Source organism: Ovis aries, chromosome 5, assembly GCF_016772045.2.
Source record: "Ovis aries strain OAR_USU_Benz2616 breed Rambouillet chromosome 5, ARS-UI_Ramb_v3.0, whole genome shotgun sequence".
Taxonomy (NCBI): Eukaryota; Metazoa; Chordata; class Mammalia; order Artiodactyla; family Bovidae; genus Ovis; species Ovis aries.
In genome coordinates, this window is record NC_056058.1 from 16471114 (window position 1) to 16489558 (window position 18445).

General features: G+C 42.4%; 1 protein-coding gene across 1 annotated transcript in view; it reads right to left on the bottom strand.

Annotated features, from left to right (window-relative positions):
- Window positions 1–18445, bottom strand: part of LOC101111547 (scaffold attachment factor B1) — a 61750-nt gene that overhangs the window by 9829 nt on the left and 33476 nt on the right. Inside the window, 9 exon segments of the mRNA XM_060415544.1 lie at window positions 20–114; window positions 891–940; window positions 1363–1732; window positions 1735–1872; window positions 2817–2844; window positions 5313–5371; window positions 6215–6425; window positions 6510–6574; window positions 15760–15844. Of these exon segments, the coding sequence (XP_060271527.1) occupies window positions 20–114; window positions 891–940; window positions 1363–1732; window positions 1735–1872; window positions 2817–2844; window positions 5313–5371; window positions 6215–6425; window positions 6510–6574; window positions 15760–15844 (1101 nt within the window).

Here is an 18445-nt window from a genome sequence, read left to right on the forward strand (position 1 = left end):
TAGCTTTATCGGCTCTTACCTTCCCGTACTTGCTGAAAAGATTCTTCAAATCTGTAGCTCTGGTGGTAGAAGAAAGTCCACTAACCCAGAAATTCCTTCCACAACTGCTACGACCTATTTTAAAAGAAAGTTCCGGTCAAAAACAAGATACAGACAAAATCCTGAGTCTTAAGTATCTTAGAGTCATTCTAAACCAGACACTCCCTACTTGCTCTAGAGGCCAGCAGTACAGAGAAGGTTGGGGCTGGCGGCCGGCCTGCTGTCCTGACATGAGATCTGGAGCTGCCCACAGGGTGGACAAAACCGATGGCAATGTCCCTTAAAAACTGGTCGGGGCCCACTGGGCCTGTGGCTGGGGTAGCCATCAGCTACAAGATGGCATCACCCATTCCAGCGAGGTGACTTTGGAACATAAGACAGGAGCTGTCACTGTGGAGTCTGAGATACATCCTCTCCCCAGTTTCTGGCCTTCTTTGAACACCGATTAAGGATGCGTCTGGAGCAGCCAGCAAAACTACTTCTCAATCAGCAAATTAATAAAGGGCTCTGGTGTTGATAAATCTGCATACCAGGGACCCACCAAACCCCAGTATCTGAAAACTCAAAAGCATTTTCTCCATCTGCATGTGTCACTGTGTCCAGGAAGGTCACAAATCAGAGGGAAAGTCTGGATGGAGGAGCTGAAAGGACTATGGCAAAGTCAAGTGTCCAAATCAAATTGAAGTGACAGTTCCGCCCTGCAACCCAGAACCCGCAGGGTGAGGAAGCAGGTGGCTAGAGTGGAGAAAGGCTTTGAGACAGGCTCACAGGCCGGTGAGGTAGAAATGGGTGTGTGATGGCTAGAGCCAACTAGAACCATCGCTCCCAGGGGTGCCACCCTGCTGACTTACCCTTCTCCTCTTTGGAAAGCTTTTTTGTATCCGAGTCATCTTCGACAGAACTAGAGACAAAAGACAATGTCACTCCAGAAGGAAGACGCAGAGAGGAAACTAACTCAAAATTATAAAATATGTGCTGAGGTTGCATACCTACCCGAAATTTAGTTCTGAAAAAAATGATACCCCTACAAACGTGTATTGGAAATCTGACCTAACCATAAGATTTCAGACCCACAGGAGTTAATTAATTCTGCTGGGCTAAAGATAATTAGGAAGAATTAAAGAAAACAACCATGATAGGTTGAGAAAAGAAAAAGATTATGTAATCAGCTTAAAATAAACAAAGAGAAATCAAACATTCTTTAGAGGTAAACTACAATTGCATCAGTCTGGCTGGCCAATTGCAGAAAAACAGCTCATGTGTGTCATTAAACGACCAATGAAAAGGAGATAGCGTCTGGTCTAAAACTGAGAAAAAACAAACCTCATTTTCTGATCAGCGCCCTCACTGGCTGAGGACTCTTTAGGAGCCGGAGGGACTTCATTACAAGCTTCAAAAGCAAACTTCTTCACGTCTTCTTTGCTATCCCCGGGGTCCGGGCTTGAGGCTTCCGGGGGCGCTTCCGCGGCCTCCTCGCTACAGGCTTCCGTGTGCTCTGAGGCTTTACTACTCTGCTCAATTGGCTTCTCTAGCCCTACAGGCTCACAGTCCATCCTCTCGTCATCGCCTGTCTGCTCCACGGGCTCCCTTTTCACTACCGCTAACAGGGTGTCTGCCTTGCTCGACTGAGCGTGTGCTGTTGACTCGTTGGCCAAATCTAAATCACCCTCCTCCGGATGGGCGCTGTCAAAAGGTCCTCTTCCTCCGCAAGTTTTCTGTCTGGCCCCACGCTACTTGTTTCCTGTGCAAATGGCTGCTCCAGCTCGGAACCTTCTTCTTTTACTGGCTCAGATTTACAAGTTTCCCCCAAAATGTCGAGTATTTTCTCATTTTCTACGGATTTAACAGGAATAGAATGGCACAAGGTTTAATTACCAGGGAAATAAAGCAATCACAAATGCGGAACTGGCACGGCGGCCACACTAACACGAAGAGAACTGCTAGCTACACAGAGATTGGAAAACCCGCGGGTACACACACTTAACACTGGTTACACTACCTGCACTCCGACCGACTATAGAGTAAGCCTCTATGCTACATGGAAGAGAAATGCATCCCAGAGACTTATTTAACCCCCAACACCTTCTGGCTGATTCTTGACAGTCTTCATTCTGTCGGCGTGTATATATGCCTCTTCCAAATTTAGCTTCCAAAGTCCAAGTTGCTTAACTCAATGTATCACCATTCACTGAACAGAGCTCAATTTCCAAATTTCTTTGAATTTCTTTTAACAGAACAGTCCGACATGAAAACCAGAATCTCTTCCATCGGTGCTCTGAGATATTTGTAGTCCAGAAAGTGAATAGTATTTGTTTGGAATTCTCATGAAGAAACTTTTTCTTCTTCTGGAATCCAGTTATGTCTCAATGCTTTAAAATGTTATCTCCCTATCACTGCCTGCACTGCCTGAATTAAAAACCACAAAATTAACACACTGCCCAATATCACAAGATCTGTTTTGTGGAGTACAGAGGTATTAGCTTTAGAGAGGCATCCAAACTCTCTCTGTATGTTTCAGTGCCGTGTTCATTTAAAAAGGCATGAGATCGTCTCATCTCACCCAATACACTTTACAAAATGAGAAATCAGCCACTTTCACAGATCTGGTGATATGGCTGGGTTTCCAATCTCTATGATCCTGGTATATTTTGGATCGTAAACCTTTCAAACAATGTATACTATAGTAAGATAACTTTAATATCAAAGAATTCAAACAGAGAAGGCGGAAAACTAGAATGATTCCAAACCCCGTTGCTAAGCTTTTCATTTAACAGTACCTGGCTCCAAGGACGGTTCTTCAATTTCCTGCAACAAAAAACATAAATAAAATTGTGCCAGATGGATGAAACTTAGAATTTATTTACATCCCAAAGTATAACAACTAAGAAGGGAATTTTTAAAAGCAGACAAGGAACCCCACAAACGCAACAGGCGAAGGAACCTGCTTGTTCCAGGCAACAGCCTGCAGGAGAGTTGGTACCGCACTTCATCCACCTTGGACCCAGGGAACTGTTTCCGTGTTTACTGTAGTCCTGTGCTTTGCTGCATTTCCCAGCGCCTGGCAACATTGTCACTTTTAATGGTGAGGAACCCATCACATGGCTGTCTTTCTCAACTGTCTTAAATGCCTGGATAGCTGTGCTTTAGTTTTATACTTTTATTGTCTAGCAGAATACCAGACACATTATACCAGATAATCATTTTTCAGTAATGCAGTATTAGTTTCCAAAAATTCCAAAGATCAAAGGAAAGAAGGCATGGGTGGCTTGACCCATGTTCTACCTGTGCATGGTGGACTCACAACACACACATGCCCACCTACCTGGTCAACAGAGTCCCTACAGTATCACATGTGCCTTCTTCCTTATCTCTTCCAACCAACAATCCAGCAAGCCAGCTCTAATTCTTCAATATCCTTCAAGCCCTTCCCAGGAAGCAGTTGTCAAGTCACACCACTGTTACTTCTCACCAACACCAGCGCTTGATTTTACTACCCCCATTCTTACCTCCTCCACAACAGGCTCATCTGTACCTCACCCCACATCAGGCCAAGTCCTACACATTTAGTGCAGGGACCATGTGCTCACAGAGAGCCTACACAACTAAAGGAAGGGACTTTCAACGTGTGGTCACTGGCCCCTGCATTCTCTCTGTTCAAAGGACAACATTCTAGAACTCCAGCCAACTCTGATAAGCACTGTCTAGGTTCCAGGCAGAAATTTAAGCACTTTACATACACATATATTAACTAATCACCCCACAGCCGTAGCAAGTTGGTTCTATTAGTATCATCCTTCTTTTCAAAGATCAGGAGTCAGGCAGACTGCGGTTGACAAACACGCTCAAGGACACACAGCAGAGCCAAGATTTGAGCAATGGCTGTGTGACTTGAGTCCATTTATCAGTCAGGCCTACCCATCGTTCTGTTTATACACAGGGAGGATGGGAAGCAACCTCTCTCCTTGTGCATCTGAGACACCACAGGAGCTTAGCATGTAAGTTACATGCACATGAATGGTTGGCACAGTCCACTAGGCAGTGGCCTGCCATCCTGGGGAGCCCTAGAAAATGGGTTACTTTTATAACAATTTCATTTACTGGTAATCCAGTTTTTTCTCCCCATTTCATGCTGGGAATTAAAGATTCTACACAGAAGGAAACAATCATTTTAGGCACAACGATTCTCTCCTAACTTTCCCTAGACAAAAACATATACATTCCTATTCGTCTATGAAAGGGCTATATGTACTGTCCTGACCAGACAATGTACACAGGACTGTTAAACCTGAGGAGACACTCAAGAAAATAAGCCTGCTCCTCCTTTCCTTTTTGAGTCAGGAACAGGCTTTGTCTCTGCAGCTGGAGAGACATCAATCCGAATGGTGAACCAAGTTTCACCAAGTTTTCTTGCGATCTGTACCCTCCTGGAGGTTGGCTTGTGGCTCACTAATAACACACCTGGCCCGTCTGGCAGAGAGAAATGAAGGTCTTATCTGAAAGGTGGTTTCCAATTAATCAGCATAAGTTACATTATTAAAACAACAAAAAACAAGGACTAGCACAAGCCATTTTTTCATTTCCTCAAAAACATTCTGAAAATCAGATACTCAGGTTTATTTCAACAGTTTAAACCAACATCGGCTGACAGAAAAAGTAAAAGGAAACAAAATCCATATTAATAGAAACTATACCTAAAAGTCAGTCCACATCTCATTTAACTTTTAACACAGGTGGTAGTTTAACCTGTGTTTAATAGCCAAGAGGCTACAATCATCAAGAGAACTCTGCGTACTTTTTGAGGACAAACTTCCCAAAGAGAAAATCAGAACCGATCTTTCCCAGCTGTGATGTCAGTGCTGTGGCCACCCCACCCCACCCTCCTACACCGCTGTCCGAACCCCATTCTTCTGTCCTGGGGAGGGGGTACTGCCCTTCCAGTCTCATGTCTCACCTAGGAGTACTTCTGCTGCAGATGAGGCCCTCCAGGACAGACCCCACAGTTTGATCTGTTACTGATCAAACTAACAAGAGGCCCCTAGAAGTCCCGAGTCTTAACTGCAGGGATCTTCAATGCTGGCAGGGGAGCCGAAACAATGAGCAATTCTCAATAGGCACGTTCTAAACAGGAAGGTTGAAAGCAAAACTCCCTCTAGGAGGCCAAAAAAGGAAACGGACCTGGCAGTGACTTTTAGTTGGGACTGTATCAGAAGTGGATTCCAGAAACTGTAGTCTAACCTTTGATTTTAAAATTATTGAGCCATACAACAATTTACCTGTAATATAGTGAAGTCAGATGATGAAGTATCTAAATTGTTTATACTTTCTTTATCCTCTACCTGTGAAATAAATGGAGAACAAAATTTACAATACCAATAACAGAAATGCCTTTAAAGATGTCTCAGGGCTTCTATTTTTCAATAGCCTTTTCTTTTTCTGTCTACCTGAGAAACATTCATCCTTTTGGAAATAATACAATCCACTGAATTAACAGCACTGAGAAAACGCAGTCTATGAGTTAAGTGTATGGAATCTGGAGTTACCTTGGCCTTCATTCTTATTCTCATATGAGCTACTGCCTGGAGATATTTACCTTTACCTTTTTACCCCCCAATTTTCCCAACTGAAAAATGGGCATAATAGCATTTATATATCTATGGTTAACAGGATGAAAGGAACTAATGCCTAATGTCTGGTAGAGAGAATTCAGTAAGTAATACTCACCATAACTGTATTGTGCCTTGGATTTCAACCTAACACAATAAAAGCTAAGGCTTTAAAAAAACAAGGTCACAGAATTCACAGACTGAATTGGGGGTGGGGTGGAGGTAGCAACCCAATGATAGCAAAAGACCAACTTTCCACCTGTTTTGGTATTTGAGACATCAGAGCTACTACATCACAGAGTAATCTCCTATAACAAGGCTAGAATAGTGTCCTCAAGATGCTTAATGCTGCACTATTCAAATGGAGAGCAGATACAATCATTCCTCACAAGACACCATTTTTCAATGAAGCAAAGTGTGCTTTTCAGACTCATCTGTGATGTGAATGGATCAGCCAAACATTGTACTGAAATGGCATTAAAAGAACATAATTCCAAATTTAGTTATTATCTGTTACACTGTTTGAGGAATTTTTACATTTAGGGTACATCCTAGAGACCCTGCCGAGGTACCTACAGCATGTTCCTGAAGCTGCTCTGGAAGCTCTTTCATCTCCCCCTCCACAAGCTCTCTACTGTCAGACAGGGACTCCTGGAGGTTTTCAGCATCATCATCGTCCACACAGTCTCCAACACTCCCGTTATCAATCTCTGCTTCATCCAACACACTGATATCCATCATGTCGATGTCCTGTAAGTTCTCCAAACTGGTCTCAACATCCTCCTGCGATAAAGAAAAATACAAGCATCCATCAGATGACAAGCCCTGGTCCACGCGCCAAGCTGATCACTGACAAGGTTCACATACCTGTCCATCCCCAGAATTTTCTTCTAGCCCGTTATCTTCCACACCCTCTTCTTCTGGTTTGCGCCCTGGAGAATAATTTATAGTGTGAGATCAAAGATATGTATTTTTCAGAAGTGACAACTTTCACTTTTATACACCCTAAGCACTACAGAAAGACAACCTAGAACACCTGTGGGACTTCTCCATTTAGGAACACAGTAATCCAGGACTAGTTAAATCCAATCTGGATAAGGGAGTTCCCTACTACCCCTAGTAGAAGTGGTTCTGTTCTTATCAACTAGCTGTGCAGGTATGAGGCACTAGAAATGGATTCTTAATAAAGTGGAAGCAACCAGACCTTTTCCAGGCCTGCCTGTCATGTTAAGTGGCTCTGGTTATGGGGAGAAGAGTATCGCATACAAATGTGCTGCTGTGGGGAATTCCCTGGAACTCCAGTCATTAGCATTCTGTGTTTTACTACAAATGTTTCAGGTTCAAAACTTGGTAGGTGAACTAAGATCCCACAAGCCTGGAATTACAAAAACCGAACAAAACCCAAACTAACAAAAAACCACACAAACCAAAACAATCAAAAAAGATCACATTTGCTGCTTTTTGGTTAAGGAACACGTTTACCGAGAGACAACCACGTAAAAGGAAAACACAGGAAAACAAAAAAAGTAAATGCCTTTCAGAATTTTACCATCTAAAAGTTAGTCCTGGAGCTATTATACAGTGGGGCAGGGATCCCTTCCACACTGTGCTACGAACATACACATACTCTCCTTTTAAAAACTGTGCTGCCATTTTATAATCCTTTCACTTACTACCTTGTGAATAGCTCTCTATAATCTTTCATAACATTATATGGTTTGTGTGAGTATGTGCAGGGTCGTGTGCGACCCTATGGACTGAGGCCACCAAGCCTCTCTGTCCATGTGATCTTCAGGAAAGGATACTTGAGTGGGTTGACATTTCCTACTTCAGGAGATCTTTCCAAATGAGACTGAACCTGCATTTTCTGCACTGGCAGGTGGATTCTTTTTTAAAAAAATATTTGTTTTTAATTGACTGATGATTACTTTACAGTATTGGTTTGATTTCTATCATACATTTAACGTGAATTAACCGCAGGTACACATATGTCCCCTCTGGTCTGGGGTATCGCAGAGCCTCAGTTTGAGTTCCCTGAGTCATACAGCAAACCCCCAGTGGCGTCCATGTACACACGTTAGTGTGTGTGCTTCCATGCTACTCTCTCCATTCATCTCACTGGTTCCTCTTCTCCTTTACCCTCTGTGTCTGTGTCTATTGGCAAGCGGATTCTTTACCACTGAGCCACCTGGGAAGCACCACCATTTTCCTCCAAATTACAGATGAATTTCTTAGGCTACTGAGTGTTTATCTAGTAAGACATTACTTTGCACACGAAGGTCCAATTAGTAAAAGCTGTGGTTTTGCCAGTAGTCATGTACGGAACTGAGAGTTGCACCATAAAGCAGACTGAGGGCCGAAAAAAATGATGCTTTCAAACTGTGGTGCTGGAGAAGACTCTTGAGATGTCCTTGGACTGCAAGGAGATCAAACCAGTCAATCCTAAAGGGAATCAACCCTGAATAATCACTGGAAGGACTGACGCTAAAGCTCCAATACCTTGGCCACCTGATGTGAAGAGCCAACTTACTGGAAAAGCTGTTAAAGATTGAGGGCAAAATGAGAAGAGGGTGGCAGAGCATGAGATCGTTAGACAGCATCACTGATTCAGTGGACATGGATTTGAGCAAACTCTGGGAAATAGTGAAGGACAAGGAAGCCTGACTTGGTGCATTCTATGGGGTTGCAAAGAGTCGGGATGACTTAATGATTAACAACAATCATTTGTACCATAATTCAGACTTTACAATTTTTTATACCATGTGTTACTTGATTTTTCCATATTCTAACTTCACTCATGTTTTCATAATTTTTTTTCCCCCAGAAATATTTTAATTGCAAATAGCCTTGGTAGTTGGCTGGGAACCTCAGTATCCTATGGCAAAACATGCCTCGAGCTTCAAAATTGTTTGGAACTCAACCTAGTGGTCTTTATAAATATGCTAGAAAGATATACAGCAACATTTCTGCAGACTCGTACCATTCTAGAATATGCACATTGGCTTTTGCCCAATTCCATTGAGTTAATAGGAAAAATCTAAGTAGACTACCAGAAACTTGCCACCCTTTCTATTTCTACTGTCTTTTTCCCTTTCACAAGAAAGGCAGCAGGTTTTCATGAGGCAGATCCAGGTCTCACTACAAGCAGTACACACAGGTACACTGCAGCCTGAAGCCCTTTCAGCGGAGAATTCTCCAGGTAAGAAATGCCCTAACAAGCAATGTCAAGAGAATGTGCTTTGCTAAAAACATCCAGTCTTCAATATGGAAAGCACATCCCCATCGGGATGCTAACCAACAATCACTATTTGGGAAAGATACCCTGCTATCCAAAGATGAAAAACAATGTATCTCAATGAATCCAAAATTAATGTGAATGAGAAATATCACTGCGGCAAAAACCAAAGCAACGGTTTTTGGTACTACTAAGAAAAGGCACCCCTCAAATTCTTCCTCCAAAGAGTAAAAAGACCTCCCACATTTACAATCTCCAAACCACAGGCCCACACAGCCTCACAGTTCTTGTCTCTGTAACTTTCTCCCAGCCCCCTTGCCTGGGATTTCCATTTCTTCTCCCCATTAAGCTTCTACTTCAGGGAGAATGTCCAACTCAACTGTTAGACCCCTCCGCAGACTCCTGCTGGGAACTCCCCCAGGACCCAGTGTGGCTGGCTGCATGTGGGCAGGTATTTTTAAAAATTTGACTACACAAATACAGTCACACAAGTATACTCATTAAAAGATTCTCACCACTTCACAGTAAATTTCAGTTTACTAGTAAAAGATCGGAGAAGGCAATGGCACCCCACTCCAGTACTCTTGCCTGGAAAATCCCATGGATGGAGGAGCCTGGAAGGCTGCAGTCCATGGGGTCTCACAGAGTCGGACACGACTGAAGTGACTTAGCAGCAGCAGTAAAAGATCCACCCTCATAAATACATGAAAAAGTTCTTTTTCACGTAGTTCATGTAAAGAGTTCTTTTCCGTTCTCCCCGTTGCACTTCTAAGAGGTAAGCATTGTTGTCAGCTTGGTGGCCCTTGAAAACATCTTGTGGATTTACACAAATACCATTCAAACGGAAATGAACTTGTTATGTAAAGGAATCACACGGTATATATATATTCTGTAACTTGCTTCTGTTAATAAAGGCCTTCCTTGGAAAATTGTCTTGCTCTATATGTTGACTCACCTCCACGGTTAGTTTCACAGTTTAGTCACCCCTGTCCAGGAGGCAGTTTTATTAATTTACCATCTCCAATAACTACTCACTTCCTCACACCCCTGTCAATGTGGAATATTGAGAATTATGTACCTGTTTACCAGTGTTAACTGGCAAAAATGATAGTCATTATTTTTATTTGCTTTCCTTCATGAATTTTTCTTTTTTGTGTATAGGCCTTGTTTGTTTTTTCTTTTATCCGTGACCTGTCTATTCATGAAAATGAAGTGAAAGTGTTAGTTGCTTAGTGTCTGACTCTTGTGACCTCCTGGACTGTAGCCTGCCAGGCTCCTCTGTCCATGGGATTTCCCAGGAAATACTGGAGTGGGCTGCCATTTCCTTCTCCAGGGATCTTCCTGACCCAGGGATTGAACCCAGGTCTCCTACACTGCAGGCAGATTCATTACCGTCTGAGACACCAGGGAGGTCTCTTTTCTGAAATCAATTGGCTATTATCTTATTAATTTGAAGAAATATTGAATGCTTTCTGGATGTTTATATGCTGTAACATTTTCTCCCAATTATATCTATTTATGGTATTTTTCATTAAGAAAATCTTAATATTCTACCATTAAAACAAGAGCAAGAATGAAACAGTTTTTCAATTTGAGTTATTCTTCTGTATTTTCTTTTTGATGAATATTAGAACAGACAAATCTCAAAGAGTCTTTTTAGGTTACTTTGAGGGGAATTGAGAACCTTATGCTATCAAGTCATCTTATCCAGGAAAACTTTCTCAAAATTAGTTGTGTCACACTACTTAATACTTAAGGAAATACTTAATATTTCCTTGTAGCTTTACCTATAACTTGAGAATACTGTATCTATTTTTAATGTCCTCTGGCAATCCCTTGCTTAAGTCTTTGACTTGCAAATGAGGTTTCATTGGCACATCAAAAACAAAGCAGACAATTAACACCAGTCACCAAGTTTTGCAAGTACACTGTTCATATTAGCCACCCCCGCCTTATTTCTTCAGCTGTCATTGGCTCATTCTGGATTGCTTCACTAGTATTTAATTTCACGAGGTACATGAAGACTACTAAAGGACCTCAGAGACCCAGCAGTGGCCAAGAATTTGACACCTGCAGCAAAGAGTAGGGCTTCCATGGTAAAGAATTCGCCTGCAATTCAGGAGACCCCAGTTCGTTTCCTGGGTTGGGAAGATCCCCTGGAGAAGGGACAGGTTACCCAATCCAATAGTCTTGGGGTTCCCTGGTGGCTCAGTCGGTAAAGAATCTGCCTGCAACGTGGGAGACCTGGGTTCGAGCCCTGGGTTGGGAAGATCCTCTGGAGGAGGGCATGGCAACCCGCTCTCTTCTATGGATTTCCCTGGTGGCTCAGATGGTAAAGAATCCACCTGCCACACAGGAGACCTGGGTTCCATCCCTGGGTTGGGAACATCCCTGGAGAATGGAACAGCCACCCAGACCAGTATTCTGGCCTAGAGAATTCCATGGACGGAGGAGCCTGGCAGGCCACAGTCCATGGGACTGCAAAGAGCTGGACATGACTGAGTGACTTGCAGCAGCAGTGAAGAGTACACTGCTGCTGCAAAGTTAGTTCAGTCGTGTCTGACTCTGTGCAACCCCACAGACGGCAGCCCACCAGGCTCCCCCGTTCCTGGGATTCTCCAGGCAAGAACACTGGAGTGGGTTGCCATTTCCTTCTCCAATGCATGCAAGTGAAAAGTGAAAGGGAAGTCGCTCAGTTGTGTCCGACTCTTCGCGACCCCATGGACTGCAGCCTACCAGGCTTCTCCGTCCATGGGATTTTCCAGGCAAGAGTACTGGACTGGGGTGCCATCACCTTCTCCCAAAGGGTACACCAGCACTCTGCAAAAATGAAGGGCACCTGGAAGAGATGGCTGATTCCCAGTGCAGGGCAGGGAAAATAAGCAGACACTGAACACCCTCTTGTGCCAGAAAGTAGTGTTCAAAGAGTGATGTGAACATGTTAAAAAGATACTGGTGCCAGCTTGCAGGAGTCTCACAGGGAGAATCTGAACATCAAAATAAATAATAATTACAAAGGCTTATCACCTACTGAATAGGAATCTCTAAGTTCACACTGATAAGTGGGGGAGAAGTACAAGCTACTACCTCTTATGGCAGAAACCCAGCACTAGAGATGGAATGATTAATTTAGAAAATCACCACTGGACAACTCAGTGGAATGCTGACACTAGTGAAGAGTGAAATATGCTATTTTTAAGTCTCCGAGTATCCTCCCCATAGATACAATTACAAACTCTCCTGTGGAGAAACACCCAACCAATACCACCTCAAGTTACCTGCCCAAACTGTCAGAATGCGCCTCTAAGGAGGACATGTAACAACAGAGAAAAACAACACTTCCAGTGGTATTTCTGACAAAAGTTTGTGATTTGAACCTAATCAGGAGGGGAGGAAAAAAAACACCAGAAATACCCCCCAATAAACCCAAACTGAAAAACAGGCTTCAAAGTAAGTGGTCTGTGCTCTTCAGGAAATGGTAATGTCACAAATACAAACAAAGGCTTGGGAACTGTTGTAGATTAAAGGAGACCAAAAAGATGTGCGTGACAACTGAAGGCAAAAGACCCTAGAACTTCTTTCTTCTGAGTTATGAAGGACATACTGGAATAATGATTAAGTAAGGCCTAAGCTTAGATAACAGCATTATTCCAATATTAATTTCTTGATTTTGGTAACTATGTACATAGTTATGTTAATGTCCTCGCTTTTCGAAAATACTGTAGTATGTAGGAGCAAAGAGGCACATACTTGCAACTTATTCTGAAACAGTTCAGGGGAAAAGGAAAAAATATATATGTATTACATTTGTTTTATCCTTTTCCTTCTCCCTCCTCCCCTCCCCTCCCCTCCCCTCCCTCTCTCGAGAAAGAAAAGGATAAAACGAATGTATTAAAATGATAGCATTTCGGGAATTTGGGTGAAAATTTATGAAAATTTCTTGTATTTTTCTTGTATCTTTTCTAAGCATGAAATTATGTCTCCCAAAAAAAGATACACTGTACATTCATAATCAAAGTTTTTGTGGATCCATGCTTTTATTTATTTTGGCTAAAGACACAGGAATGGAATACTTTGGGATGATTAATATTTCAGCTGAAATTTTTTTAACTTTTATGTGCCAATTTTTCTCCCAAAATAATTGTATCATTTTATATACTCCACAGCAGTGTACGGGAAGTTTGTTTTTCTATATCTTTGCCATTTTAATAGCTGTTTTTTAGTATTTCTAATCATTTTAATTTTCATTTCCTTGATACCTAAACATAATAATTTTTAATGTGGTCACTGGCCATTTACTTATATTCTCTTGTAAAGCATCGATTCAAAATTTTACCAATTATTAAAATGTATTTTTAAAAACATGCTAACTTTGCTTTTCTAGTTAAATTACTTTAAATGATCTATTAAACAAAGTACTGGTATAAAACTAATTTGGAAGCTTTCTAGGATTCTGATTAAAACCATCAGATTTCAAAGTATTTTGAGTTTGTTCAAACTGAACAGAAGAAAAAACTCATTATTTTCAGTAAAAATCTTAGTAACTATTCTCCCCTGACTCCCTGCCAGAGGGACAAGCAAGAGCACTAGGAATTTAGCAGAAATGTTATCACACTGGGACTTCCCTGGTGGTCCACTGGCTAAGAATCCACACTCCCAACGCAGGGGACCCAGGTTCAATCCCTGTTCAGGGAACTAGATCCCACATGCTGCAATAAAAACATGGTACAGCCAAATAAGTAATAAGTATTTTAAAAATCCCATTATTTTGATCCCTATTTAGCTTCACATCATATACAAAAATAAATTCCAAATGAACTAATAATAAAACTATAAATACTACTCTGCAATGCAGATTTCTTAAAAAAGTAATTTTGAAGCAAAGGACTGTCTTTTAAAATACAACATAAAATCTAAAACCAAATAAAACAGGCTAATGGCATTGCCTGTATTCAAGATTAAAACTTGAAAGACAAAAACATCACAAATTACTTAAGTCAAAACAAACGACTTAAGTCAAATGAAAGACTGGGAAAAAACCAATCGATATTTTACAGAGCGAGCACTCTCAAAAGTGAGAGAAGCATCAAAACGAGCAGAGGGCATGAAGAGACAATTGAGGAAATACAGATGGCCAATTATCAGAAATTTTCTAATCTGTGAAGAAATGTAAATGGACACTTTACCTGCGGAGAAATTCAGACAAATACAAGGAAAATAATATTTAGCACTAAGCAAGAATTTAAAGAAACAGGTACCTGCCCATGTTGCTAATTATTAACCAGTAGAGCCTGCTGGAAAGCCACTTGCTAGTAACTATTTTAAAAATAAATGTACATATCTTTGGACCCCAGAATTCTACTTCTCTCAGTTAACATAAACATATTCCTTCAGCAGAGGTAACTGGCACATGGGCATGCTGAAAACTGGAACAAATAGTATAGTGATAAAACTGAGGAGCTCAACTATAATACAAAGAATGAATACTTAGCCATTTTCTGCATTATTGAAAAAAGTAAATTAAAGGATGTTGTGTGTAGTATGGATTTTTTTTTAATGGAAAGATAAAGCTACACTGGGTTTCTGGTTACGTTTCTGCATTTGTTTTTAGGTTAACGACAGACACACAGAAAAGTCTGGGAAAATGTGCCTACTTTTAATAATGGTTTGTCTCCTTTATTTAATGCACATTTGTGTTCCTAACACAAGGATTTCTTTTTCTTAAAAACAAAAACAAACTCCACAGGCTATATCCTCTGCCCGCCCACCCCTTCCCCTCGCCCCAATAAATGTCTTTCTCTCATTTTTCAGTACTCTGCCTTGGCAAAAACATCGACTTAGGCAAAGTCAAAATGCACAACAAACTGTGGCCCACACAAGTGATGTCATCCAAGTGATGACACTGACTGCTATTCTCCCAGAGCTAATAATATACCAAAGCAAGGTCCACATTGGTGCTTGCCTCTCAGATATTTCACACCCAGGTCTTCACCACTGGCCACGTAAAAAAATTTCAATTCGGGGCCTGAGCAATAAAACTTTCAATTACCCACAGAACTTTCAGGATGGCCCGACTGCCTGGTTTTAGCTGATTCTTTCTTAAACAGTAGTTGAGTGTCACTGAATTCAATTAGGAATTCAATTTATTGAGTAAATGCTAGCAGGAAAAAAGACAAGGAAAAAGCAGACCCTGTCCTCAACAACCTAATTAGGACACAAGGCAGGATGATGTCAGCATTGAAACTCAGGCCAGGGCTGTGCAGAGGACCTAAGGAGAGAAGACTTGCTACTGGTGAGATCAGAAGTTGTTTCTTGATGAACTGGGTAGGACTCAAATGCAGACAGATGGGGAAGAGGAGTGGGTGGAGTAAAACCACATGTCTTGGGACCTGATTGCAGGTGGATGTAACAGAGGAAGGTGGTAGGGGCGGAAGTGGGAAGGGGCCATCTGGGGCAATGGTGAGGGTCATTAATGCCATGTGGAATCTGGCTTTTATGCGGTACGAAGTTTTTGAAAGCAGCATCTGTAAAAGTGACGACTCTGTTTTGGCCAGGCGGTATTTAAAAGGCAAGTTATTTTCCACAAGTCAGAGCAATAGGTCTGAGACTCAAGTAATCCTAAACACTCTCTACCTCAAGAAGGTTAACACTCTGGATAAGCAACAGCTGCTGAGAAACCTACAGAAGAAAATAAGTAAAGGTGTCAGTACCTCTTCTGTGCTGAGACTTCCCAAATCCCATGGAAACAAAAACACACTGGAGAGATCTTGAAAGAAAATGCACACCTTCATTCAAGGTCCATCAAAGATTCACAGGGCAGTCCACAGGCACATTAGCAGAGGAAGCCAGTTTGAAAGAAGTTCCTAACATCACCCTCCATACCTTTGCTGGATCTCTTTGGAGTCTTCTTATTTCCTTCAGAGGTAATTTCAATTTCATCAGGATTACCTCCCTCATCTTCAATTGCCTAAAGGGAAGGGAAAAGAAAAGTTCTCATCCAAAAAGGCAGCACACAAGACTTGACTTCCACAGAAGCTTCAGGGGCTGATCTGGAAAGGGCCTCTCCCCGTCTATTCATTCCTTCTTTCTGTTACAGCAAGGGCCCCAGCGGTAGACTGATTCTACTATACTTTGGCTGCCTGGTCTCAGGCAGGCTTACTTAATTGTTCCGAGTTTGTTTTTCACTCTGGCATGAGGGACTAATTAGTTCTTACCCTGGAAAGCTGTCATGAAAATTCTTGTTAGTCACATAAAGCAAGCACTCACCAGACATTTGACTTATTTTTAATATTATCACCACAATCTGACAAATCCTAATCCTGGGTCCAAAAGAACTCTAAAAGGGAGAAGCAAACTCGCTAATTGCCTATGACGTCACTCAGCAATGTGTTATTAGACCCACCCTGATCCCCTCTCCATTCCACGCCTGAATTAGCACCATCTGGACGGAATATGGGATGTGCAATGGATGGGACACAGACTACCTCATCCCTCACAAATCTCTGACTCCTAAGGTCTTTCTCTCAACCACTAGGGGACCTGCTTCATTGGACACAGAACCCTAAGGATTTCTGAGTGAGTGGCACCTCCCATCCCAAGACTGTGTTGCTCAGTTAAGCAGCTCTCAGGCTTGCTCAGCACCGAGCAGGCCACTAAGGAGGCACTCAGGAGGAAAAGAAACAAACAACCCCCAACCCCCACAAAACAAACAAACAAAAGAACATGTACTGAGCCTGTTAATGCTGATATCCCCAGACACCAGGCCTCAGATTTTAACTTTTGGAAACCTTTTCTCTCCTGGATAGTCTTGGGAACCCATGTTCTATTTTAAAATCAGTTTCAAATGCTGTTTTGTTTTTAAGTAGTTTCAGAAGCCTCAAAGCTTCTCAGGAGTATTCTAGCTTGGTAAAGTCTAAGTTCAGAATGAAGCTTGGGGGCTCCACACCTAACCTGTACCAGGAACAAAGAAAACCTCTCCCTCTTCTCTGAAGCCAGAGCCAGAAGAAAGATTTGGAGTTATGCCCTGGCATGTAGAAGGGCTTAAACAGAAAGTGCCTTACCCTCTGCCTGGAGACAAAAGATTCTGGACCACCAGCAGCAGAAAACAACTACCTTGGACAGAAAGTGGACCAGTCTGCCTCTCAGATGGTCTCTAGGTGTAGTGTTTACAGGGTCATCCCCAGGGGGACTGTAGGCTATGAGTCATCCTTATAGACCTTGCCAAATTAGACTGTCGCCTCCACCTTTCCCTGTTTTGCTTTTCTACAAAAATAAATAAACCAGAAAAGGGACAAAACACTCTGTGACAGAAGTAGAATAGAAGAATTCTCGTTACTTCCAGACTTGCTCGGGCAGAGTGGCAGATGGGTGTATACACTGATGGTGTTTGTTATTTTGAGCACATCCCTAATAGAAGAGCAAGGAGGGATGGATTTTTTCAACTCAAAGACCCTAGTGGAAGATCATACCAGCCTCAACCACCAACCTGACAGGGAGGTTCAATCCTCTATCACCATCAAAGGCTTGTGGATTATCTGGGGGAATAATGGCTAAAGCCCTCCAATTTGGCTTTGTTGACAGGAGGCCCTGAAGCTAGCAGCACGGATCACAGGTCCCTGGGTGCCAACCCTTCCCTTCTTGCATACTCCCCTGGTAAACACATCAGTGGCGAACTGCCTGCCCTGTCGTCTTAGAGGGGAGTCAGTATCCATAGTGAAAGAAACACATGCTAGAGTTACAAATGCCCCACTGACTTGGGGCATAATAACTCATCACTCTCAATCCTGAACTTCCTCAATGGGATAAGAGGAAATTACCCTCACTTCCTCTAAACAGAAATTAATAAATAAAACCCCGGTCCTCTGTTGTTTGTGAGGCAAGAGGCAGTGGAATGAGTCACAAACTGTACTGCTTGGGGAAGTAGGGTGGGGGGAGGATAGGTGACAAGGCTTAGAGATCACAGAGGAGAAGTCCTGGGAGAAGAGTTGAGAGACGGTAAAACAAAGACTTCACCAGAATCAGACAGCACAAGGAAAGCGGAAGAGCACAAATTCTTAATTCCCTTCTTTTCAAAAGCATCCCTCAGAATCCGACCCGGCAAGAAGGGGTCAGAACCCCCAATTTGCAAATACCAAACAGTGGTACCTACAGTTGTTACAAGAGTTTAGGGCTTTCCTCATAGCTCAGTTGTTAAATCATGTGCCTGCAATGCAGGAGTCCCAGGTTCCATTCCTGGGTTGGGAAGATCCTCTGGAAAAGGAAATGGCAACCCACTCCAATATTCTTGCCTGGAGAATCCCATGGTCAGAAGAGCCTGGCGGGCACAGTCCATGGGATCGCAAGAGTCGGACACGATTTACCAGACTAAACCACCCCCACCAAACAGTGATACAGAGAGGAGAGTCAATTGTGACAGCGATTGCCCCTCAAGCGTTCACATGTATCAGGCAGCACGCCAAGCCCATTTTGTGCCATTTTGCTTAATCCTAACGCGGAAGAATTCTTTTCTTTTGGACACAAGGAGAAACAGGCCTAGAGGGAGTTAAAATGTCTTCCACTCTCAAGATCG